The sequence below is a fragment of the Silurus aristotelis genome (genome assembly GCF_946808225.1).
Source record: "Silurus aristotelis genome assembly, chromosome: 27".
NCBI lineage: Eukaryota > Metazoa > Chordata > Actinopteri > Siluriformes > Siluridae > Silurus > Silurus aristotelis.
This window is the reverse complement of record NC_139600.1, coordinates 7599641-7626058: the sequence shown is the minus strand read 5'-3', so window position 1 is coordinate 7626058 and position 26418 is coordinate 7599641. Positions and strand designations below refer to the sequence as shown.

At 36.6% G+C, this 26418-nt stretch overlaps 3 protein-coding genes across 6 annotated transcripts in view; 2 read left to right on the top strand and 1 right to left on the bottom strand.

The window, feature by feature from the left end:
* The window catches only part of LOC310721180 (craniofacial development protein 2-like), a 437392-nt gene that overhangs the window by 86957 nt on the left and 324017 nt on the right, over positions 1–26418 (top strand). The window lies entirely within an intron of this gene.
* mnd1 (meiotic nuclear divisions 1 homolog) lies at positions 684–14448 on the bottom strand. 2 transcript variants are annotated; one of them, XM_083532604.1, is made up of 8 exons: positions 14389–14448; positions 10656–10721; positions 10339–10396; positions 9428–9576; positions 8953–9027; positions 6746–6860; positions 3022–3066; positions 684–1203 (listed from the first exon to the last, which is right to left on the bottom strand). In XM_083532604.1, exons 2-8 carry the CDS (start codon positions 10677–10679, stop codon positions 1097–1099), a joined length of 573 nt encoding a protein of 190 aa, XP_083388730.1. In that variant the 5' UTR covers positions 10680–10721; positions 14389–14448; the 3' UTR covers positions 684–1096. The 2 variants fall into 2 exon arrangements, with proteins under 2 accessions (XP_083388730.1, XP_083388729.1); XM_083532603.1 differs by lacking the exon at positions 14389–14448 and adding an exon at positions 11866–12018.
* tmem154 (transmembrane protein 154) overlaps positions 16871–26418 on the top strand; it is a 16566-nt gene continuing 7018 nt past the window's right edge. Inside the window, exons 1-4 of one of the 2 annotated variants that reach the window (XM_083532596.1) lie at positions 16871–17100; positions 22962–23024; positions 23267–23326; positions 25062–25130. In XM_083532596.1, the coding sequence (XP_083388722.1) occupies positions 16962–17100; positions 22962–23024; positions 23267–23326; positions 25062–25130 (331 nt within the window). In that variant the 5' untranslated portion in view covers positions 16871–16961. The remainder of the gene's footprint in view (positions 17101–22961; positions 23025–23266; positions 23327–25061; positions 25131–26418) is intronic. The other variant, XM_083532597.1, reaches the window with a different exon arrangement.

The following is a 26418-nucleotide window of genomic DNA, read 5'->3' as shown; positions in this document are numbered from 1 at the left end:
GTAGAACGAGTTGCTATAAATAAAGGCACAATCAGTCTTCATATGAATGACTTGTTTATCATTAAGTCAGTGTTTCTGATGTAAAGTAGCCCTTCGTTACCAAACACCAAGTTAATAAATTAAGATACAATTATGAGACATTCGCAAACTGTTACACATTAAACTGTTGGTTACTTTAAAACTAACCTTCATCTTGGAGATCACAGGAATTACGGATGTGAATATTTGATCTGTTAACTGGTTGCATGTCAGATTTATTGTATGACTGTAATGGTGAAGGAACAGATCAAACAGGATAATTGTTGGAAGGTTTGCAAAGAAATGTCATGCTCCTTTGTAAAAGTATTTTTAGTATAAAAAAAAAAATACAGTAGTTTGTTTGGATACATGATGTGGCTGCTGTATTTTGTAGTTTATTTTGATACACTTAAAGGTATATAAAGGCGAGGATATTTTATTTAAAAATACATTTTGGATGTATCTTTGCCCAACCCTGTTTATAATTAGAATTGAAATCTGAGTTGGAAATTGCCAACCTGGCATCCTCGGTTGCTGAGTCTGTGCGCCCACTACAGTTAAACATCCAGCAGTCTGTTCTCCTCTGATTGCTTTATAACTGCAGCAGTAGAGTGAATCATAGTTCCCTCATAGATGCCAAAGAAATGTGTACATTTCAAAATGTATAACCTATTAATACACTATTTATTGTACCAAAATGATAAAGACAGGAACAAACAGTATAGAAAACATAACACAATACAAGCACAACAGTTGTTCAGGGGAAAAAACAACAAAAAAAAACAAACCATCTGGTAGAGTTTCCTCCAGAGTTCTTTTTGAGTGCAAATCAGAATATCAAACTGTTATCATTATAACTACACCAACAAATGAAATGTAATACTCATTCCAGGTCATTCGATCACCTGGAAGCTGAAATGTACAATAGCCTCGCAGCTCCAGTGTAAAACTTCAAAAACAAAACTTGACATGACATGACATTCATTTAATGATATTTATATTAACTTATACACATGGACAGAATTAAAGTAAATAATATATAACGTATTGATATATTGTATATATATGTGTGTATGTGTCAATCCAGGTAGTCGAAGTCTTCTGGAATCTCGAAGGCTTTATCCAATCGATTATCATCCAAGCTGAACTTCCTCTTGGCCCACGATTTGATAGAAAACACATTATCTAGGGAAAAATGAATCGATTCAGCGATGTCATTCACAAATCTGGAGTGTTGGCTAAGAGCGGCAAGGCCTTGTTACACAAGAGAAAGAACTGTTCAACAGGAAGCGAACAATCTGTAGCGGAGGCAGACACATTCACAGACATCGGCGTGTGTTCTGAGAAGCGTTAACCTGCAGTTCTATTAGATGTCGTGTATAGGTAGAGAACTCAACTTAATAAAAAAAAATAATAATAAATAAATGAATACAGAAAACCTGAAAATAGAAAAAAATATTGCTTACTTTTTTTTTACTGCAGTCATTTGCTGTTGCATCAGAGGTTTACACCAACATACACTTACATCTAACAAGCTTTATGGAGCTCCAGTAAAGGAATGGAACAGACCCTAGAGCAGAAACGGAGCTTCTCTCGAAATGAAATTAAAGCGCAGATTGATGTGTGTGTTTACACCAATGTTGGAACGTAGCTTTACTTGAAGTGTTTGTCAACACGAGAGCCTCAGGAGAATCCAAACCTGTGAATCATGAATTAAGTTTCACAGATTTTCGTTTCTTCCTGATCTAAGCACAACACTTCACAAAATGAACAGCTAATATATACCATTTCCAACATTATTCCAGACAAGTAAGCACTTAGGGAATAAGTGATTCCTTCAAAAGGTCCTATAGTCACCTTTCTCCAACATCTGCCTGAAATTACAGCAGTTGACATTTATTTAGTAGGTTGAAAAAAAACAGATGTTTTCAACAGCCCTGTATCTCCACACAAAGGAAGCAGCAGCATGGCCTCCAAAAATAACAACGCAACAAATATAAGTTGTGGGTAGAAACAGCTCGGTTGAGAGATATAAAAAGACTTCCAAGGTTTTAAGGATGCCCCAGAGCACCGTTAAATCCATCATTAAGAAGTGAAGAGTTCATGACGTGACCTACAGTCTGTCAAAATATGGCCATCTACCAAAACTAGACAACTGGGAAAGAGACACTTGGAGAGAGAGAGACCACAGGAAACAACATTGAAAGAAATGCATGGCATTATGATCCACATGTACAGCATTATGGCCCACATGTACACCACGCAACAATATTAGACACTGCACACATCTATCTTGCATGGGAGAGTGGCAAAAAAAAAAAAAAAGTCAATTTGAACCCTTTTTCACAAAAACACCAGGAAAAAATTGCCCAAAGGCTTTGTAGTCAAAATTGAAAGCGCAAAACATAATACCAAGTCGATTGTGAAGCATGGTGGTGGCAGTATAATGATATGGGGATGACTCTTATCTACAGGGACTTCACATTAGGTTAAGACAGAACGTAGAATGGATGGAGAGAAACACAGGGAGATCTTGGAGAAGAACCTGATGAAATCTGCAAAACATCTAGGTCGAAAAAATATACTGCAGCATGACAATGAAGAAAAGCAAAAGAGTGACGCTAACATAATATAATGCTGGGAATAAGGTATTATAAGGTAAGGAAATTTTTACACACACACACACACACAAACACAAAACCAGTGCACACTAATCCATCTACTGCAATAGTTACTGGTAGTTATAGTTATAGTAACTATGAAATCATCACAGTCTTTGTTAAACACTCATCTGCCTAGCTTATTGCTTTAAACAGTACGCACTAGGGATAACATTTATGCAGTAGTATGACAATTTGGGACACAGCCCAGTCTTTCTGCGGTTGGACGTTTCGATATTTCCACTGGGAAAGCGTTTCAGTTCCTAGATTAGTTGCTATTCAATCATTCCGAAAGCCCTGAAAAGGGAAACAGAGGGTTTTATTTCCTACAGCTGAAACTTACCAGTCCACCTGGATACAGCTTCCTTCGCTATAGCGTTCTCTTTACCTACAGAAACACATCAATGATAATTTTTAGCGTTTGTTTTACACTTCTAAAACAACATTAATAACGAACATTTTTCATGTATTTTCCTGTACAAATTCTGTCCGCTCAGTGATCACTATTTGAGAAAAGAAAAGCTAGCAGCTGCATGGGTCTGTTATGTATAAAGAGTAAAATGATCAGCACTAAGGAGAACATGTGAGGAGTTGACACTGATTTAAAACTGTACTCACACTCCAGGATTTAGAATATAATATATATCAGGGCTGTCAATCGCATGATTGTCCTGAGTAACTCACTCGCACATTTGTATGTGTTCTATATGTACCTTAAATTATGACTTTTCAAGATTTTTAATACTCTAATCAACATGGGCATAAAGAAATATGGATGTTTTATGCAAATGTCTGTTTATTATTAGTGAAACCAAACTCAACATAGAGCATTACAATTTTTCAGGTCATTGTCATCTATAGTCTAACATCCAGAAGCTTCATGATGTCATTATGGAGGAGTGGAAGAGGATCCCAACAACAACCTGTGCAGCTGTGGTGAATTCCATACCCAGGAGGATTAAGGTAGTGATCGATAACAATGGTGCTTACACACAATATTCACACTTTGGACAGATTTGACATGTTTACTGAGGGTGTACTCACTTTTGTTGCCAGTTATTTACACAACAATGGCTTGTTATTTTAAGAGGACAGTAAATGTACTGCTACAAAAGCTGCACATTGACTACACTAAAATAAATCCAAGTTTCATTTCTATAGTATTGTCCCTTAGAACATATAATAAAATGGTTGCTGAAATGTGAGGGGTGCACTCACTTTTGTGAGATTCTGTGTGCGTGTATATATGAGCATATGTATATATACTAATAGTGAATATATATATTGAATATCTACTATAACTCAGGATATGCTAATAAAACCAATATAAAGTTATTATTCAAAATGTTCTAGTGATGACTTTTCAAAAGCCATTTTATATTTATTCAATTATAATCTCACATAACATAGTAAAAACTAAAACCTAAGAGACTAACAGCCACTTTTCCACTTGACTTGACTGAACATTATCTTGTTACTGCTCACCGTTTTGTTTTGTCTCGCGGCAGTAACTGTTTTGATGGTAGTTAGGTGTTCAAAGCTTAAGAACAGGACAAGTTAAGGCACGCTGAAGCTCAGATCGATACAGCACCACCCATAGAGTGATTTATTGTCGTTGACGGCCAGTAAAAACACAATTCAGCTGTGTTAATCTGTACAAAGCAGCCTCGAACAGCTTCTATAGTTACTTCTAAAGCTGTTTATAGACATTAGTGCCATAAATGTGATATGTCACAGACGTTCGAATTGAATTCTATATTTATAGCTTTGGGGTATTGGATTGCATTTGTCTCTGATCATTAGTTCGCAATAGTTAATAAACTGGTGCGAGACTTGCTAACTGGGTCATTGTATAGCGAGTCATTTCTCATATGAACTCATTTCTTTCATCATAACCCAATTAATTAGGCAAACCAGGGTTACCGTAAATGTTATCGGCTTTTTTTCCCCCCACTGTGTGATAAAACGCTTAACCAAAAGAAAGAAAAAAAAAGTATGCATGTGCAAACACACCCACTGAACACTTGCTCACTGTGAGCGCATCAAAGTACTGCAACTTAAATTACTCACGTTAGCATTTAGCGACTTTCTTTTTCCTCGGACGTTCCTCACCCCTAGAATTACTGTTTGTTCAAATATGAAAACACAAGAACTAGGCCATGTGATCATGTTTTTTGATACGATATCAACACTACATGATCACATGGCCTAGTTCTTGTGTTTTCATACACATGCATGGTATATTCTTTTTCTATTGATTACATTGCATATGCTTGAACAGTTTCTCTGCACTACTTGTGCACTTTTCTGTATATAAGATCTACACATTTTACATGTCAAACTGGCTTTAGTTTCTTTAGTTTTTTTCCTCTTCATTTTATATACTGTACCTAAAAGTCTCTGTCATCAAGACCAATTTTTATTGCATGTAATTTATATCTTGGTTTCCTCATAAACTGGGTTTCTGCAGGTTTAAAAAAGTAAGATGTGATACTTTTTAACACCTTTTTAAGACCTTAAGGAATGAAATTTAAAACTGATATCACGACTTCAAAAACACGTTGTTAGCAACTGGCCTTAACCTTAACCAAGCCCTTCGCTCTTTTTTTTTCCTTCAAAACGAGTATCGCTAAACTTTGCACGTCCCCATAGCTGAGAAATACGATCCGTTTCATGTCTGTGGTACAACCAAAAAGAGATTCTCTCCAATACCAGAAAGCTGATTGGCTGTTGCATGTTGGTCTCATTTGGAGTCGTAATACAAATGAATATATTTGGACTTGCGAAAGAAAGAATTACACCACCACAGAAACCACAGAAACTAACAAACAAAAGCATTCTAAAGTGCGACGAGAGCATTTCAATGAGCATTAGAGGTAAAGTTACATTGACATCGGATAATTAACAACTGTTTAAAATCATTAAGGACATAGAACAGCGAATTTAAGACTTTTTATGACCTAAAATTTAGATTTTTTCATTTTAGACTCCCCCCCCCCCCAACTTTTTAAGACCCTGCAGAAGCGCTCATAAATATCATGAAAGCCTTTTTTTTTTTTTTTTTGTACTTAACTGTTAACATTTTACAGATTTGTAATATTATAGACTCATCTGCATTTTAAATACAGTAATCCCCCGTTTGTCGTGGCGCAATAAACCGACACCACTCAAAAAATGCTATTTAATATATACAGAACTGTACTGTATTAACGTTTTACCTAATTTTATAATCAATAATAATATTTTTATTAATAAATTTAATTATTTCAACATAAAACTCAATAAAAACTATTCCCTATAAGTGTTTTTGGGTGCTGATCAGGAAAACCAGCTAAACTATTTAGTTATGTGGCAAATGCAATTCCGCGATAAACCATTAGGGGGCAAGATTCGAACCGCGGTAAAGCGAAGGATTACTGTACACCTTTTTCTTTCTTTTTATTTAATACAATTAAACATTGTTTAAACTCTTGTACTGCTGGAAAACTGTTCAGGAACCAATACATTTTGTGGATTGTATAGAAACAATTGGGAATTTTGTGTCAGAACAACTTCATTCATTGAACATTGCTAGCTAGTCTGACTGGTGCTTATTTTTCCCTCTCTGTGTGTTTCGAGAAATGTTGTGTGTTCATTTGTTTCATGATAAAAACCAATAGTAAGATGAAATAGCTTCACCATTTGCACGAGTGTTAGACTCAGCTAAAATGACGTTACGCATGACCTGACCTTGTTTGTATGCTTTGTTTGATTAAAACGAGAAAGGCAGGGTGGTGTATGGCTTCTTCATACAGAAGCTTATGAGGTGACAAGAAATAAGTGAAAATAATGAATAATATTAAAAGAAAAAAAGAAAAAGGGTGTAGATTCTACAAGCCCAGAAAGGTACTGGTGCAAAAGAGGATAAGGTCATTCTAAACTAGACCACACCTACTAGGATCAAATCTTTTCATTCTAGGGGATAATAAATGAACCCACACCCTCTTTCCTAGACATTTTTCAATAATATAGGATTCAGTCTAACTAAAGTCCTAATGTGTTGAGCCTGATCTCAGTTCTGTACTCACGCATTTCCTCCACCACTTCTGGATCGCACTCTTTATATTTCTCCAGCTCGGCACGTAGGGTTTCTCTCTGCTCTTTCAGAGATGCGAGCTCCTTACGAAGAGTCACTCTTTCCTCCTAACACACACACACATACACAAACACACACACACACACACACACACACACACACACACACATACACACATACACACATACACACAGACTAGATTGTAAGATAAACGTATTTAGATATTTTAGTTTGATGAATAATACCAGCTTTACAATTCGATTGTCGGACAATTTTGAATCAAATCTGTAAATAAAAAAAAACATTTTATTTATGAATCATAAACTATGCCAACAATGTGCGGTTTTGACCGTATCTTCATTTTCAAAAATAACTCATTTATACAATTTCACCAAAAAAAAAAACGTTGTGTCTTATTTTTAAGCTGTGAAATCTGAACACTGAAATGAAATATACAAAATGTAAGTGAATTTGACATGAAAAAAATAAAGGTCCACCTTTATGTCTCTCATCAGAGGTCACTGATGTTACAAGCATATGAATTGTACTTCTTATAGCTTGAACATCTGTATAAGGCTTTGAACTCATACTATAAATGCTAGAAATCTTTGGAAATAGAACAGCGTCAGTTAAACGGATTAGAGTGAATGTTTTTTTCATTCTGAATATTATAAAACAATAAAAGATAAGAAGTTTGATTGTTGGCTGTTTATAGGTAAAGGGCACCTCTGCGCTATATTTTAACTTTGTGGGACCTCTGGTGGTCAAATAGTGTAACTACATAAGAACAATTAGTAACAGAATGCTGATTTCTATGCAGTGCATTATCTCACACACACACACACACACACACACACACACACACACACACACACACACACACACACACACACACACACATACACATACACATACACATACACACACACACACACACACACATACACACACACGCACACACACACTGCATTGTCTCGATTCATATAACAATTGAAGCATCAACCAGTTGGAGACGGGAGTCATGGTATTGAAATATGAACAGGGGTTAGGTCTATTTAAAAAGCTGATGATGCAAGAACATGTCTGTTCAGCCAAACACAAAGTAATCACTGGTGTCTTATTCATGCAATGTGCTACTTTTGCACAGTAATTTTATACTGGTCCCACCTGCCCAATTATGTGTTTGTGTGTAATTTAATAACTCTGCTACAGATGCTGTTATGTCTCTGGTTTAGAAACCATTAGTTTACCATTAGTTGCATGTTACAACACAAACATGTCAGATTAGAGGCGGCTAATGGAGCTCAAGGAGGTTCCCCTTCCCCTTGTTTTGCCTTTGTCTTTCTTGGAATTTAATCTCTGACCTTATAAATAATGTATGCATTTTTTTATGCTTTTTTTTTTTTTTTTTTTTTTATAATTTCCTCCAAACGCACCATGAATCTCCCATTAAACTGATTATTATACACATATGAATTTAGATTTACTTATTATTTGAAAGCACTGATTGTAGCATCACATTTAATTAAATGATTAGAAATATACAGTATATTCAGTATATGGACTAAAGTTAAAATTGCTATGTGATTCCATACTACATTTTGTCCCCATTTGCTGTTATAATAACCTCCACTCTTCTGGGAAGATGGACCACTAGATTTTGGTGTGTACTTGTGGAGATTTTTTGCTCATTCAGCTACAACTGCGTTAATAAAGTCAGGCACTGAAATAGGTGAGGAGGCCTGTGGTGCAGTCAGAGCTCCAGTTTATCCCAAAGGTGTTCACTAGGGTTGAGTTTATAGCTCTATAGCAGGTCACTCAAGATTCTCCACTCCAATCCATGTAAAGCATATGGAGCTGGCTTTGTATAATAGGCCCCTATTATATATATCTTCATGCTGGAACAGGTTTGGGTCTCAGGTGTCCCAATACCTTTGTCCATATAGTGTATATTATAATTTTTCTCAAGGAATCTCATACAGTATGTATGTTTTACTTGTCTTTTTACTCTCAGTGTTTATTATCTGTGTGTACTGTATTGGTGGATTAGTGTCTTGTACTGGATTAGTCACACTGAACAACATTATAGTGTATTATAAAGTACAGAATCTGATATTAAACCAGGGGGTGTAATATACAACTATGTTATATTATGTAAAGTTCAGTTATGACTGAATAAGTGCTAAACAGACAGCTTACGGTATCTTCTCGTCCATCTTTGGCTTTTTCAACGGCCTGCTGAAGACCGGTACATCGGTGCTTTCCGTCCTCAAGCTGCAGAAAAAGAGAAACTTATGACATGCGCTTCTTTGGTGCATTAGAACAGTCATTAGAACACATTAGAAAAGAAAACACATCTCCTCAAAGAAGTAAACCAACAGAAAAAGTTCTGTTGGTTAAAAAAAAAAATCACAATCACAAAAGAACTTTAATAATCTAACAGGTAAAAACAATAATGTGACCTACAAGTGACAGAAGAGATCAGTCTTAGCATTAAACACAGCGCAATGAAACTGAGTACCATGGCAACTTAAACACACACAAGAGAATGAGACACAGGTGACAGCAACATCCTGACAAAAACAACATCCATCCCCACATCCATCCTTCAAGCCTTATATTACAGTTCAGTGAAAGTGGACTGCCAGTACTGAATTTGCAACGTGGTTCTCACCAGTTTCTCCAGGTCCTCCAGTTTGCGTTTGCGGGCGTGAAGAGCTTTACTAGGAAAAGCCCAGAAATAATTGGAGGTTCCGACTCTCTCCGAGTCCACCATGTTGTCGTCCACCAGACTCTGCAGAACTTCTTTCACTGACATTGGAGCTGCACAGGACACAACACAGACTAATCAGGTTAAACTAGAAATGAAGGTGGGCAAGCAAATTTCAAATTCACTTTTGTAGTCCTGACAAATGTCACATAATGTGTCTTGTTTTTGGATTATTTCAAGGAAATGGTTTAGAATCATTAGAATTAACCTTTAAGTTAGCTCACAAGATGTTTTATATAGTTTATACTAGAGGTTGACCGATTCATCGTTTTTGCTGATCAATATTTGTTCGCTGGAACTATCGGTTATCGGAGAAAATCCATACCGATAGTTGTTCCGGGTTGCGGCTGAGAAAATCCGCTGTCATTATACAGCATTAGAGCGGCCTCTAGAGGATGCCACATTTGTTTTGACACGGGAGACACACTGCACAGAGAGCGCTATAGTATATTTATTCATTATAATTTATTAATCATTTTATTTATGAATATCATTTATATATTAATTTCATTTAGCACATTTTTAATGACTTGGTACTTTTTGTTGTAATAAAGTTCAGTATTATTTTTCCATGGAGTGTTGGTTTGTTTATCCAGTGTCTATTTTAAAAACTTGATTAATCGGTTGTCAGCAAATACGATCCAGCCTAGCTATCGATATCAGAAAAATCCACAGCTGACCTCTAGGTTATACCATGATAAACTATGATAACAGTTCAGATATTAACTTGAAAAACATTTTATATCAGTAAAACATCTAGTTCAGACTTCACTGGAGTTTCCTCAGGCACCTATAAGTATTAGGACATTACTTACTGATTCCTTTGGTTTTTGGGGCGATTTTTTCAAGGTCCTTCAGCTGAAACACATCTTTCTATTATAGACGAAACAAAGACGTAGCAATTTCAATGATATCCAAATAAGCATCAGTTACCAGTAATCAGTTATGAACACAAAAATATAGTACAAATATTATGAAAAAATATAAATATCCTCTCAAACTCAAACTCTATAATTATGTGGTAACTTTTTAAACACACTTCATTTAATTATATTGATGAATAAATTTTATAATCAACTAAACTCACATAAAATGGTCATCCAACATTTCAACTAAGAATAAACTCAGTTACCGTTTCAAAGAATATCTCCATCATGCGGCTTCTTTTCTCCTCCAGGCTTAGGCCTTTCTTCTTTGACTGTTTGGAGAAAATGCAGAAAGTAAAAATACATTATATATGAAGTATTATCACACCACGAAATCACAAAATTTAAGGACAAATGTTTTAACTTCTGTGACGTTTGTGACTTTTACCAGCCTTGAAAATGTTAATAATTTTCTTTATTAATAAAATAAGTCTCTTTACTAATGTTATTGTGGAGAGGTTTCACAGATTTATTTTTCCGAACAGGCAAAACTCAGCTTAATGTCTCATCTTTCCCATGCAATTAATCACGATACTCTACATACAGGAACCCAACAATCTCCCGAATTAACTTGCTGTGACAAAAAAGATTTACTCGGGTGATACGGATTGAAAACATCCAATAAGGCGATTCTCAGAGTGGAATGTCAGTGTTCTTATGGAAAGATTATATGATGTTTATAGAGAAAGACATTAGATAATAACCTGGCAACCGGGAAAGTCTGTATAATAGATATTAGATATTATAGCTGTCCACTTATAAAAAAAAAAGTGCAGTTCTGGAAAATATAAATAATACAAAATTTTACATTTTATCTAATAAAATAATCTACCCAGTAAAATATTATGTGAATATTGTTTATGAAGCATTATCTCTCCTTAATAGTCTAAATAATTTCATTTTGCAGTGTTCTTATAGGAAGATTACATTTTGTTCATAAAGAGGGATATCACATAAACTGGCAACTCAAAATGTCTGTATAATAGACTTTAGAGATTTAACTCTACTTATAAAAAAAATGTGCAGGAATATATGAAACATGTATGAGAGAAATGATAAATATTTCATTAAACAGAAGTATTTTAAGAGAAAATATTTTCACACTTGTTCCCGCCCGGTTTCGAACCGAGGACCTTTCGCGTGTTAGGCGAACGTGATAACCACTACACTACGGGAACTGAGTGTCAGCGAGGCGCCCACTTCCGCTCATAAACCTGTCTATTGTTTATCGTTTAATTGTTTCCAATTCATAGTATTTTACGCAAATTATATAAATGCATAAACTTTACCACGCTTCTACGTGTTATTATTAACAAAGCTAACCGCCTCACCAAAACCAGCCTCGATGTCTACGTGGCCATATCAAGCTCTTCCCACCTTTCAATTTTCCCGAATAAAACTAGAAATACAACGCACCATTTTCTTCAGTTCAACGAAGTTCTTCTGTCAGAAAGTCAAAAAGTTGCTGATGCGGCTGTTTTTTTGTTGTTTTTGTTGCTCTTGTTCCCGCCAACAGTGATTGAACAGCGTGGCGATGCCACTGCGCATGCGCGGTTTTCCCTCTTTGCACTGTTTGTAAAACCAATAGGTCAAATGAATATTAATGTTATTAACACACCGATAAAGGTATTTGGTTGTCCATCGGTTTGTACGCGCGTTAATGGAGGTTTAATAACAATTAAATCATGCATGCATGAATGTTACCGAGGGGTCCAAGTGGTGCAGTACTCCTGTTCAGACACAAGGTGGCGGTGTGCCATAACAAAAGTTGTTTTCTTGTGAGCTCGACTTCACAAAAGTTGTTTTCTTGTGATCCTGCCACACACAGCTTAAATTTCTCATGATCTCGACTTGTGATCAGTAGTGAATTTGTCTGTGCATTCGTCATAACAGCATGTTCTAGATGCAGAATCATAGCATGATCATGGATGATTGCATCCGCTTTTACTTTGATCAAGGACTCTAACTAGAGATTAAGTGAATATTCACTGCAGGAAATAAGTAACTTTGATAGACACCAAAAAACCTTAACGAGATTTTTTTCATGATACAATTACTGGTATTTACGTTGAGATTGCGAGAAAATGATGTTGTGATAACGAGAAAACATCTGCTATGTCGAGATCACAAAACATTTAGTCGTGACAGCTTTTGTATAGTCATACACTGGCATCTGTATTGTTTTGTTTTTGGGTACAAATCAAACTCAATTAAACACCATCCATTCATGGTGATTTATATGTTGAGCTTCAAACTGTTGACAGGCTGAGAAGGCCAGTTTAGACTTGACACAAATTCCAGGTTCTTACCATATGAGATATAATCTCTTCCATTTGTCCTGAGTCTGCCCTGGGGTCTTCGTCTATTTCCCCAGTGGAAGCTCTGAAAGCTCCCCGAATATTATAGTGAGCATACAGTGAGGTTAATTCTCTGGGTCACTGATTAGAAGGTCAGGGTTTGAGCCTCAGCACTGCCACGTTGCCACTGTTGGGCTTTTGACCAAGGCCCTTAACTTTTTGTGCTCCAAAGGCGCTGTATCCTATCTGACCCTGCGCTCTGACCCCAGCCTTCTAACACTTGGGATATGTGTCGAAAGGTTTTAAATGTTAATGTAAAATCATTGCAAAATCTCTGTATCTTTTGTACAGGAAACAGAATTGAGTAGTTCATCTCGTGAGTCCTCTGGTCCAAAATGCTTGTTCTTTTGTCATGTGATTCCCATAGACACTACACAATGCAATAGATCAGGGTTTTTTTATTGGTCTGAATCTTTAATATTTATTTTAAAAGATTAATTATTTATTTAATTAATATTTTTTCCAATAATTAAGGGATTCATGTGACAAAAGAACTAATAACATGGCATTGTCACGTTTTCATTATTGGAACTATAGTCAAAGTTCATGTATGTTGATGTTTTGGCGGATCTGCTTATTAAAAATGTAACATTTTATCTTATTTTTGATTAAAGGAATGAAAGGAAGTAAATGATACAAAAAAGAAAGATTAATTAATTTCCATGAATGAGATTCAAAGAACCAAATCACTAAAGTGATCCGATCTTCCTATCACTAATGTATGTGTGACAAGTAAATATCTTCTGTCTCTACAATTTTGCTAATGAATTCACCAACACGTCTCTGGAAAATCTGGATATCAAGTGCAATATCAGTCTGTCTTAAGCTGTTTATATGAAAAGCTTAACAGATTTGCGCTAGTCAGCTAAACCATTAACCCTCTAATTAGCTAGCTTGTGTTCTGTGATCGCATTTGACTAGCCGTTTCATCACAGTTTAGTAGTGAAGACTTTATGAATTTCTTCACAAAAAAATTGAAAGTATTAGAAACATAATCGTGGAGGTCCAACCTCTGACAGGATCTTGTGATCCAGTCTCACCTAAAGCTCCACAATTACAATTACAATGCTGTACAAGTATAGGGCAGAAACAGCTGTATGATATTATAACCAAAGCCGAATCAACAACATGTCTGTTAGATCCTATTTCAACTAAATTACTGAAGAAGTGTTTTATATATATATATATATATATATATATATATATATATATATATATATATATATATATATATATATATATATATATATATATATATATAGTTGGTGAACCTCTTTTCAATATTTTTAACTCCTTGCTATCTTTAGGCCACGTCCCTAAACCCCTCATTAAGAAACCTAATTTGGATCCAAATTAACTAGCAAATTACAGACCCATTTCAAATCTCCCATTTATGTCTAAGATTTTAGAAAATATTCGACATTATAGATCATGACTTTCTACTGGATCGTTTACAGAATTACATCAGCATTCAGGGACAAGCATTAAGTTGGTTTAAATCCAGAGTCCACAATGCAGCAGCCAGAGTTCTCACAAGGTCGAGAGAATATAACTCTATATAACTATAATTATTGCTACTTACCTACAAAGCCCTAAATGGTTTAGCTCCCATGTATCTATCCAGTCTTCTAACACGCTACAATCAGTTACGCTTCCTGAGATCTCAAAACTCTGGACTTTTAGTAGTTCCTAGAATAGCAAAGTCCACTAAAGGCTGTAGATCATTCTCACATTTAGCTCTTAAACTGACAGTGTTCAGGACTCAGAAACACTCTCCCAGTTTAAGATGTATATATTTAGCAAGGCCTACACATAATCACATATCATAACCTTGTGCATATCCTTGTACATCGGATTAAATGCACATTATCACCTTGTGCTTGTTAATATTATGAACAGCAGCTACGCTAATTCCTCTCCTCTGCTTTTCTTTCTCTACCCATCCGAGGTATCCCGAGGTTGTGCCAGCTCCAGTTGTGTCCCACCTCATGAAGATTATGGACCTTCAAAGAGTAGATCCCCAACCCCCAAGCATTCCAACCCATCTACAAATGTACCAGTGCACGTTGGATGCCACTTCATGTAGAGTTTGGTCATTGGACTTCTTTGATCATTTAAAGGCTCTGGCATGGAGAAGCTGGTGTTGGATTTATGATGATCTCAGATGTTGAGCTATTTTATGAGTTGATCAGTAGCTCCTGGTTCCACAATGCAACTGACTGTATAAGACTATAGAAAGGACATTACTTATAATCACACACTCCAGTGCTCATGGTATTTCTCACTCCCTGGGGTTTTGTATTGTTTTTAAGATTTATGAACACACTCTTGATATCACCCAAATGAGAGTGGATTCCTCTTTTGAGTCTGCTTCTTCTCAAGGTTATTTCCTCCATCTAAGGTAGTTTTTTCTTGCCACAATCACCCCAGGCTGCTCATCATGGATAAATACACATAATTCCCGTAAATTATATATATTTTTAATAATCTTGGTGTCAAACACTTGAACACTAATAAAGTTTCATCCAATGCAGCATACCTGATTAAAGATTAGTCCCTGTAATCTACTATAGAGGGAATATTGTGTCTAGTGGATACCATTAAGGAAAATGAGAACACCTTTGCCAAAATTTAAATCATGTGTTGGTATCTACTGAGCCCCAATAGATGTAGGGTTCCATAGTGTAGTGATCATGTGTGCTTTACATGGCAAATGTCCAGGATTCCAGCCCCAGTCAAACCATATGTTTAAAAAATATTATTTGTGAGTTTTTCTCTGGGATGAATAAAGTGAAATATCTATCAATACTAGACTACACAATACACTGCTATACAATGAACATGGACAAATCTATTGGTATTTCTCAATCCCACAATTGATTTTTTTTCTCAATTAACCTTAAAACAAGAACAAAGTTATTGACATTCTTCATTCTTTATTCCACATTTGAATTTTGATTCAAGAAAATGTGTTTTTAATAATACATAAATAAAATGAGGCATGGGCAAATATACCGACCAGGCATAACATTATTGCATTATAATATTATGGCAGGTGAAGTGAATAACACTTCATCATGGCACCTGTTAGTGGGTGTATATATTAGGCAGCAAGTGATGTGACCTTCAAATTCATGTTAGAAGCAGGAAAAATGGGCAACCAAAAGGATTTCAGCGAGTTTGACAAGGGCCAAATTGTGATGTCTAGACGACTTGGTCAGAGCATCTCCAAAACTGCAGCTCTTGTTGGATGTTCCTGCTCTGCAGAGGTCAGAATCTATCAAAAGTGCTCTAAGGAAGGAACAGTGGAGAACCGGCATCAGGATCACGGGTGGCCGAGGCTCATTGGTGCACGTGGGGAGAGAAGGCTGGACCGTGTGGTCCAATACAACAGACGATAAACAGAAGAGGTTAATACTGTTAATGCTCGACAGGTCAAAACAGTTTTGGCAGCAAAAGGGGAACCAAAACAATATTAGACAGGTGGTCATAATGTTATGCCTAAACAGTGGCCATAAAGTTTTAAAGTTTAGATGCCCTAACGTAATATTTTGTTAAATAACATTTGGAGGTCACTGCAAACTTTTTTATGATAGCATTTGCTTGTTTGCATTCTCATGGCATTCAATCGGTTGTCCATCCAAAACACTAGTTACGAACAGGATTTTTTATCTCGTAGCCTGATGCTATGTTGCTTTTTTTTTTATTATTACTTCTGCTACTACTACCACTACAACTACCACTGCTACTACAACACACCCACACATGGCTGCAAACAGCTGCTGTAACTCCTCCAGTTTGGTGTGCCTAATGCCTTTACCACTCCCCATATACTCTGCAATGTCTACTTTCTCCTTTTTTACACACACGCATACACATATTTGGTCAGGCCGCATACTTCGGCTGCAAGAATCTGTTTTCACAGTGAGTGTGACCTGTAGCAACAAGTTCGCTGTAGATTGCATCACATCCGCACACACACACAGGCACCCAGAACGAGAAAGTGAGAGAGAAACAGAGAGAGAGAGAGAGAGAGAGAGAGAGAGAGAGAGAGAGAGAGAGAGAGAGAAAGAGAGAAAGAGAGAGAGGAAGAAAGAGAGAGATTTTTTTTTCCTCCTCTAGGTGAGTCAAAGCTGAAAGAGGAAGCAGGATGTCATGACGGAGGGTTGGTGCTATGGCACTATGTCTGTCTCTGCCCAGAGTAAGGGCCACTACTGCCAAAGAGGATTGTGGGAAATGACCCCCGAAGTGTTGCTGTTGATCTTGGCACTGACTGCCTGTCTGACCGAGTCTGGTAGGTGTGAACAGAGTAACTGATTTGTCTTACAGTCAGATTTCTCTCTCTCTCTTGCTCGTTTTTTTTTTTTCTTTTACTCTTCTAACTTTCCTGTGTCTTTGAGTATCTCTTTCATTTTTCGTAGAAGAAACTAAATTTATGAAGAAGATTTTTATATAACCAATCTTATATATATATATATATATATATATATATATATATATATATATATACATACACATATACAGTTTGTCACAAAAGTGAGTACACCTATTTTAGTATATCTTCTCAAGGGACAATAATATAGAAATTTAAATTGGATAGATTTTAGAGTTGTCAATGTGCGACTTGTATAGCAGCACAGATTTACTGTCCTTTAAAAATGACTCAACATACAGCGATTATTGTCAAAATGTTTAACCATGAAAAGCCACACATGTCCTATTCATCACTTTCATCTTCAATTGGTTTGTCTTGTATTAGAGCAGTTAAAATGTGGTGTTTTAAGGACAATTCTCTCATACTGACCACTGGATGTTTAACATGGCACAAGTAGTCCAAGAAGAAAGCCTCTTCAGAAGCTGGCTCACAAGAAAGAAGACTGTCCAAGAGAATGAATAACTGGAACCATGTCCTGTGGTCTGATGAGACTAAGATAAACTTGTTTGGTTCAGAAGGTGTCCAGCATGTGGGGTGACCCCCTGGTGAGGAGAACCAAGAAAATTACATCTTGCCTACAGTCATGCATGGTGATGGGAGCATCATGGTCTGGGGCATGAGTACTGCTGGTATTGTGACTTTCTGAAGCAGAACATGATGCCCTGCCTTTAGAAACTGGGCCAAACGGCAGTTTTCCAACATAATAACAAACCCAAACACACTGCCAAGATGACAACGGCCTTGCTGAGGAGGCTAAGGTTGATGGAGTTGCTGTCTCCAGACCTGAACCCTTTTGAGCACTTGTGGGGCATCCTCAAGTGAAAGGTAGAGAAGCGAAATGTATCTAACATCCAGCAGCTCGGTGAAGTCATTATGGAGGAGTGGAAGAGGATCCCAGTAACTACCTGTGCAGCTCTGGTGAATTCCATGCCCAAGAGGATTTAGGCAGTGCTGGATAACAACAGTGCTCACACACAATATTGACACTTTGAACACAGCTTTGACATGTTCCCTTGGGGTGTTCTCACCTTTTGTTGCCAGTTATTCAGACAATAATGGCTGAACGATGTGTTATTTTTTAAAAGGACAGTAAATCAGGGGCGCTGTATCATGGCTGACCCTGCGTTCTGACCCAAGCTTCTTAACACCTGGGATATGTGAAGAATATCTCTCTCGATTTTTTTTTTTTTTTTTTTCGGGGGAATCTGAATAGTCTTGACACTTTTGTCTCATATGCACCAGCAGTCTGTCTTTACATTGTTTATATGACAAGCTTAACCGATTGATGCTAGTCAGCTAAACCGTTAACCTGCTCATTAGCTAGCTTGTGAAACCATCTGGTTACCTGGCAAGTGTTCTTAAACTACTGCAATGGAGGTAAATTATTTCTTTTTACATCATTGTTCATGTGAAACACGTACAAACAAATTTAATTTATTTTATAAATGTTATTGTTTGTTTTTAATTTGTTTGATAAAATAGCAATTAGTGCATTACAAAAAGTGTACAAGCTTGTCCTAGAGTGCAATGCTAGGCTGTATTCATATTCACTCCCTTTTTTTTTTTTTTTTTTACATTGTTTTTCATGTTTTCTTTCCATATATCCTCCCAGTTTTCCTCTCCTTTAAAAGCTCTTTTAGACATGCCGTTGAAATCTAGACAAGATGACACATGCATATGAGTCACACGATAAGGATCGTGGATTAGAGATTAAAAAAATAAATAACACAATGAAGTCACACAAAAGGGCAAAAAAAGCATTTAAATAAGGAGCGTTAGTGCTAAATTCGCTAGTGCTAAAGTGCTAAGTTATTGTAGCTCATTCAGCAGCTAGCTAATAGGCTAGTAGGTGGTTTTCACAGGGATTGTAAACTTTACAGGGACTTTAGATATAAGTTATGTGTTTTGTAATGTATCTTTAGCTCAGTCGAATGAAACATCTAAGAAATGACTCACCCTTTGTAAGTTGACTATGGGAATCCCATTGTCACCAGGGTTACAATGTATAAACACTTAAAACATGAAATTAGAACATATGTGGCAGGATGTAGGTAGGAAATGAATCAATCATGATTCATGTGCTAATAAGAGTAACTTCTAGTTCCTTGTTGCAGATACTGTAGATAGTCAAATAGTTTAATTAATTATACGCTTGTAGTGTATTATCAGTAGTCACTTGGTCATCACAGCAGAAAAGACGCTGACTGAAAGTGGATTAGTGTGAATTTCTAAGTTTAAACTTTTTGGTCTGCTTTCGCTTTGTTTTATGGTTTTATGCATTACCCACATTGTCAAGCGGGGATTTAGCGCCTACCTCATCTCTGTCTAAAAGTGATGCAGCAGTGCTGTAGTCCTTCAGTCTATCCAACTGTCTCACTTCCTCATCTATACACTCTACTCTAACAAATCAGCTTCCCGTCTGTCTACTTCTGAGTGGTGATGTCTGAACATGCAGATGCTGCTCTTATATGTGACAGATACTCTGTATGTGTGTATTTTCCTCTATGTGGCTTGGTTATCTGATTCAAACCTATATAGCAGCTATGTAGGAGTGTATTTTCTGAGCTATGTAGGGGTTAGATTTTGTGCATTGTGAGAAAAGTAAAATTAAAATTAGGGCTGTGATAATAATTCGGGGTGGTGTGGGTTGAAGATTTGCTAAAAGAGCGAAATCTCATTTACTCCTGCTGTCTGATTGTCAGGAGGTAGAGTCAGAAACAAAATTACAACACAAAATAATAGATAAACATCCGTGTGAAGTCTGCTACTCTGGCTGAATGCTAATAAATGAAAAAAGACATTGTATATTAGGGTTAAAAAAATATTAATTTAGATTCATAGCATGAGTTCAGGAGAAAATTCCAGTTTTAAGAATAGACACAGACAAAACTATTGCCATATTATTTAATTGTGCACAGTATTTTGGGTATTTACTGGATCTAGCAAGTGTTTAATTCCTGAACTTTCCAGACACAAGTTCAAATTGATGTTATTTGCATATCAATCTTTGGGTGGGGGAGTGGTGGCTCCAGCAGTGAAGGCGCTGGGTTACCGATCGGAAGGTCGGGGGTTCAAGCCCTGGTATCACCAAGCTGCCACTCCTGGGCCCTTGAGCAAGGCCCTTAACCCTCTGTGCTCCAGGGGACCCTTACGAGAAAAATAAATCAAGGACCGTGACGTCGGAGCGACGTGGGGCCGCCTTCCCGTGGGCTCACCACCTGCAGGAGGGACCGTAAGGGACCGGTGCTGAGAGGATTGGGCAGCAGTCGAAGGCGGGGGCCTTGACAGCCCGATCCCTGGACACGGAGAAGTGTCTGGGGAATCTGCTTAGACTGCTGCCCCCGTCTTAATGCTCTTCATAACATTTTGGTTATACAGTGAGGAAAATAAGTATTTGAACACCCTGCTATTTTGCAAGTTCTCCCACTTAGAAATCATGGAGGGGTCTAAAATTTTCATCGTATGTGCATGTCCACTGTGAGAGACATAATCTAAAAAAAAAATCCAGAAATCACAATGTATGATTTTATAACTATTTATTTGTATGATACAGCTGCAAATAAGTATTTGAACACCTAAGAAAGTCAATGTTAATATTTGGTACAGTAGCCTTTGTTTGCAATTATAGAGGTCAAATGTTTCCTGTAGTTTTTCACCAGGTTTGCACACACTGCAGGAGGGATTTTGGCCCACTCCTCCACACAGATCTTCTTTAGATCAGTCAGGTTTCTGGCCTGTTGCTGAGAAACACGGAGTTTGAGCTCCCTCCAAAGATTCTCTATTGGGTTTAGGTCTGGAGACTGGCTAGGCCACGCCAGAACCTTGAAATGCTTCTTACAGAGCCACTCCTTGGTTATCCTGGCTGTGTGCTTCGGGTCATTGTCATGTTGGAAGACCCAGCCTCGACCCATCTTTAATGCTCTAACTGAGGGAAGGAGGTTGTTCCCCAAAAATCTCGCAATACATGGCCCCGGTCATCCTCTCCTTAATACAGTGCAGTCGCCCTGTCCCATGTGCAGAAAAACACCCCAAAGCATGATGCTACCACCCCCATGCTTCACAGTAGGGGTGGTGTTCTTGGGAGGGTACTCATCATTCTTCTTCCTTCAAAAACGTTTAGTGGAATTATGACCCAAAAGTTCTATTTTGGTCTCATCTGACCACATGACTTTCTCCCATGACTCCTCTGGATCATCCAAATGGTCATTGGCAAACTTAAGACGTGCCTGGACATGTGCTGGTTTAAGCAGGGGAACCTTCCGTGCCATGCATGATTTCAAACCGTGACGTCTTAGTGTATTACCAACAGTAACCTTGGAAACGGTGGTCTCAGCTCTTTTCAGGTCATTGACCAGCTCCTCCCGTGTAGTTCTGGGCTGTTTTCTCACCTTCCTTAGGATCATTGAGACCCCACGAGGTAAGATCTTGCATGGAGCCCCAGTCCGAGGGAGATTGACAGTCATGTTTAGCTTCTTCCATTTTCTAAGGATTGCTCCAACAGTGGACCTTTTTTCACCAAGCTGCTTGCCAATTTCCCCGTAGCCCTTTCCAGCCTTGTGGAGGTGTACAATTTTATCTCTAGTGTCTTTGGACAGCTCTTTGGTCTTGGCCATGTTAGTAGTTGGATTCCTACTGATTGTATGGGGTGGACAGGTGTCTTTATGCAGCTAACGACCTCAAACAGGTGCATCTAATTTAGGATAATAAATGTAGTGGAGGTGCACATTTTAAAGGCAGACTAACAGGTCTTTGAGGGTCAGAATTCTAGCTGATAGACAGGTGTTCAAATACTTATTTGCAGCTGTATAATACAAATAAATAGTTAAAAAATCATATATTGTGATTTCTGGATTAATTTTTTTAGATTATGTCTCTCACCATGGACATGCACCTACGATGACAATTTCAGACCCCTCCATGGTTTCTAAGTGGGAGAACTTGCAAAATAGCAGGGTGTTCAAATACTTATTTTCCTTACTGTATGTACAACATAAAGGAATAAAAATAGTCAACTATTATCTTTGAACATTAATCAGGCTAATAACTCAAGACTTTGATTAATAACTCTAAATACTAATTGAATCAATGTAGACTGTGAGTTTTTCTCTCTCTGTAACTGTAAACTTTTTTCACCTTGTGAGGATATAGTGCAAAAAGTGACCTGTTACCAGGTGAAAAACATTTTTCAGTATTGCAAAATCAATACAATAAACCTATTGTGTGACATTTTTACTCATTACTCATTTATACTCATCTGCCAATTGAAAAAGATTATCTCAAGCCTAAAAAAATTAAGATTCAGGACTTGCCCTTGCCAGTTCATTTCAAAAGTTTGTCTTTTTTACAGCTTGAAACAGTTCTTAGAAATTTAAAACATAAATAGTTGTATGAATTGCTTATTTATCGATTGTAGGATGGTAATGTTGACAGTGAAGGCAAACAGTTTCACATAGAAGAAGCCCGTCTTTGTCAACCCAAACCAATCCAAACAGAGCCTGAACATCAAGACTATTAGTCATTTGCATGATATCACAGGTTTAAATAACATAACAAAGAGACCCGGGCAAGTGGAAACATCTCTGTGACCGAAGGTTGCCATGACTCACTACTTCTCTAACACGTGAAACTAATCAGAGCTACTGCTAATAGCAAAATAACAGTATTGTGATAGACGATGATCATAGCATAAAGGTCATACATCTTTTTGATGTATTCTTCAGTTCACTGTGAGGAGGACAATGGATCTGGAGTTACTGAAAAGGAAAGCACTGAAGAGCAGATCTGTGAGTGATGCTTGAATTACCCATAATGCAAAAGTGGTCAATTGCATCCGATTTAACAATTGTACACAGTTTTTTCCACACAAATGAATTTGTGTAAATACAAATTTATGTTCATATAAATATTTGATTCTGTTTGGTCAGAAAATGTTGGTCAGACACTCCTTGCGATTACAACCTGGTTCAGAACAGTACAGTATTTGTAGGCATCTTAATAATGATTTATTTTTATGTCACTTATTTAGCAACGACTGTAACACACATCTCTCCTGTGACTGGTATTACACCAAACAGCATCTTCACAGGTAAAAAAAAAAGAAAACAATAGATTATTATTATCTATACAAAGTGAACAATTTGAATGCAATGCATCTAGGTTACATTATAAATTATATGGTCAAAAGATTGTGGACACCTGACCATAAGATTCATATGTACTTTTTGAAACTTCCCTTTTCACATTTATTTCCTATTTGCTGTTATAAAAAAAAATCCACTTTTCTGGGAAGATGTTCCACTAGATTTTGTTGTGTGATTATGGAGATTTGTGCTCATTCACCCACAAGGGTGTTGGTAAACTCACGGGAGGAAGCCTGGGGTGCAGTCAGCATTCCAATTAATCCCAAATGTGTTTTTTATTCCAACTGTTCAATACCATATTGCCATGGAGCTGGCTTTTTGCACATCAGCATTGTCATGCTGGAACAGTTTTAAAGTTTAAGTGTAGGGAAAATTTAATGCCAGCACATCCACATAAATCCTATACAAGTATTTCCATTTAACTCTGTGGTAAGTATTTGGGGAAGAACCACATATAGCTGGAAAGGTCAGGTGTCCCACTTGTCCATATAGTGTATGCTTATATTATTAATATTATTGTATCATTATTGTATCAATATATTGTCTTTTAACTACACTTATGTTTATCTCACCATGAGTCATGACTAACTTTTCCAAAAAAACCATTTCTTTTTGGTTTTTGGGTATGAAGGTATAAAATGGCTAAACACAAATCAATGGAAAATACAGTACAAAGATAGAATTAGAAGGGTGGGTGGGTGCGTGGGTGTTCTGGCCTCAATTAGCTCTTTATGTATCATTATAGGTTTCAGTTTTTTCCAGCACATGCAAAATGTACAAATAGTTTTTTGAGTCATGTTAACCGAGGTTGTTTATTTGAATTTTATACTGTTATGGGAAAGGTGTGATAATCAGTTTTGCTCAGTTTGTATATAATCATCCTCAAGCAGAATCAGAATCAGGATACTTTATTGATCCTATAGTTAAATTGTTGGGTTGCAGTTGCTCACAGTAAAATTAAAGTAAAAATTTAAGTCAAATGAAAGTAAAACTTTAGTCCATTGTAGTTTGGCTAGTCATGATTTACTTCACTGCAGTTTAGTTGGACATAGATAAGGGAAGTGGTAGCTCAGGAGATAAAATGATGGATTTCTGAGTGGAAGGTAATGAGTTCAAATCTCAGCACCTTTAAGCTGCTGCTCCTTAACCCCCAACTATTCAGTTATATAAATCAGATAACTTGTAGTTGAATTAGATAAGGGGTGTCTGTCAGATGCTTTTATTGTAAAATGTCTTAGCTTTGGGAAGTGGTAGCTCAATGGATAAGATGATGGATTTGCAATCGGAAAGTTTAAATCTCAGCGCCTTTAAGCTGCTGCTCCTTAACCTTTAACCCTTAAACCTTTGGACTTCTGATCAGGGTTAAAATCCCATTAGTATCAAGCTGCCACTGCTGGACTCTTGAGTAACTTTCAACTGCTCATTGTATAAATAAGATGATTGGAAGTCACTCTGAATATTGCTAAATGCTGTAAATGTTTTGTTTATTGTAGTTAAGCTAGTCATTATTTAGCTCAGTGTAGTTTGTCTAATCGTGGTTTTGTTAGTTGTAATTTAGTTGAACATAGTTTAGTTCACTATAGTCTGATCATATTTTTGCACTCCACGTTGAATATCATAGTAAAGCTGAAACGATTCTACAGTTTATTGTAAATAGTGCTTATGAACGTTGCTTTACAGATACTATCCACCAGGAACCGGATTCTGGAGATGCTGAAACAGAAGCGCAGGTTACTTTGGAGCAGACTTGTGAGTAAATCTGTTACATGCCATTATATATTCTTTAACACAGTATTTTAACTAGAAATTAATCTAGTTGAATTAATGAAATATTTGCACTACCTGAATATGTAGCTAATTAACATTTTTAGAATGATGATTTTCTGCATTTGAAATTATATTAGAAATTATTGTAATAAGTTGTATGTTGTGTTTTGCATAACACCTAGCATAGTAATTATATAGCTTAAATAAAGCAATAAAATTAATAAAGTTATGCAACTTGTGTGTAAAATCTAAACAGTGTTAAATCGGATATTTAAAGCAATAAGTTATTGCATGCAAAAACAACTAAAATTTCCATTGTACTAAGAAATTTACCGGGTTATTCATTGTGGTAACACTTGGGTCCCACTGAGGGGAACACACAAAGAGGAAATCAACAAGGGCGTGGCATATGATTTCACTTCTGCAATTGCAGTTGTTCAAATTATGTCACAGTGGCAGATGATTACTGTACATAGACCACATGGACAAAAGTCTGTGGTCATTTAACCATAAGATTTATATGTAGTTTCTGAACATCCCATTCCACAATTAGTCTCTATTAGATCATTATTATTATATATATATATATATATATATATATATATATATATATATATATATATATATATATATATATATATATACAATTTATTTATTTTTAAGTAGCAACATTTAGTTTTCATGACAGCTTTGCAAACTCTTGGCATACCCTCAGTCAGCCTCATGAAGTAGTTACCTGGAAGTTTTTTTTTTTTTTTTTTAACAATATGAAAGATGTTCTCAGAGGTGCTGAATTCTTATAAAACACAAATTCAGTAAATGTCCATTCAACACCTGTATGTCTAACAAAGTCCAAAAATCTCAAATTTGGACAAAGGACAGTTTTTGACTAATCGAATATCCATTCCTTGTGTTTCTTGGTCCAAGTATGTTTCTTCTGTTTGTTGTTCTCCCAAAGTAATTGTTTCTTTGTTGCAATTCGAGACGTTTTTATATAAACCTGTGGTTTCTGAAGACTGGTGATTCTAATAAACTTATCCTATGCAGCAGAGGTAGCTCTCGATTGTCTTTTCCTGGAACGATCCTCATGGGAGCATTTTACTTTTGGAGACTGCTCTTTGGGATACGTTCAAAATTCTTGAGAATTTTCGGATTGACTGACCTTTATTTCTTAAAGTAATGATGGACTGTTTTGCTTTCTACTTAACTAAGTGTTTCTTGTCATGATATGGATTTGTACACTAGTTGTAGTAGCACTTATAGGGCTGTT

Coding starts and splice junctions, on each gene's coding strand:
- mnd1 (XM_083532603.1), bottom strand. Junction 9,577..10,338: donor CCCAAAAACCAAAGGAATCA/GTAAGTAATGTC, acceptor TGTCCTGTGCAG/CTCCAATGTCAGTGAAAGAA. Junction 9,028..9,427: donor TGGAGGACCTGGAGAAACTG/GTGAGAACCACG, acceptor CTTTTTCTGCAG/CTTGAGGACGGAAAGCACCG.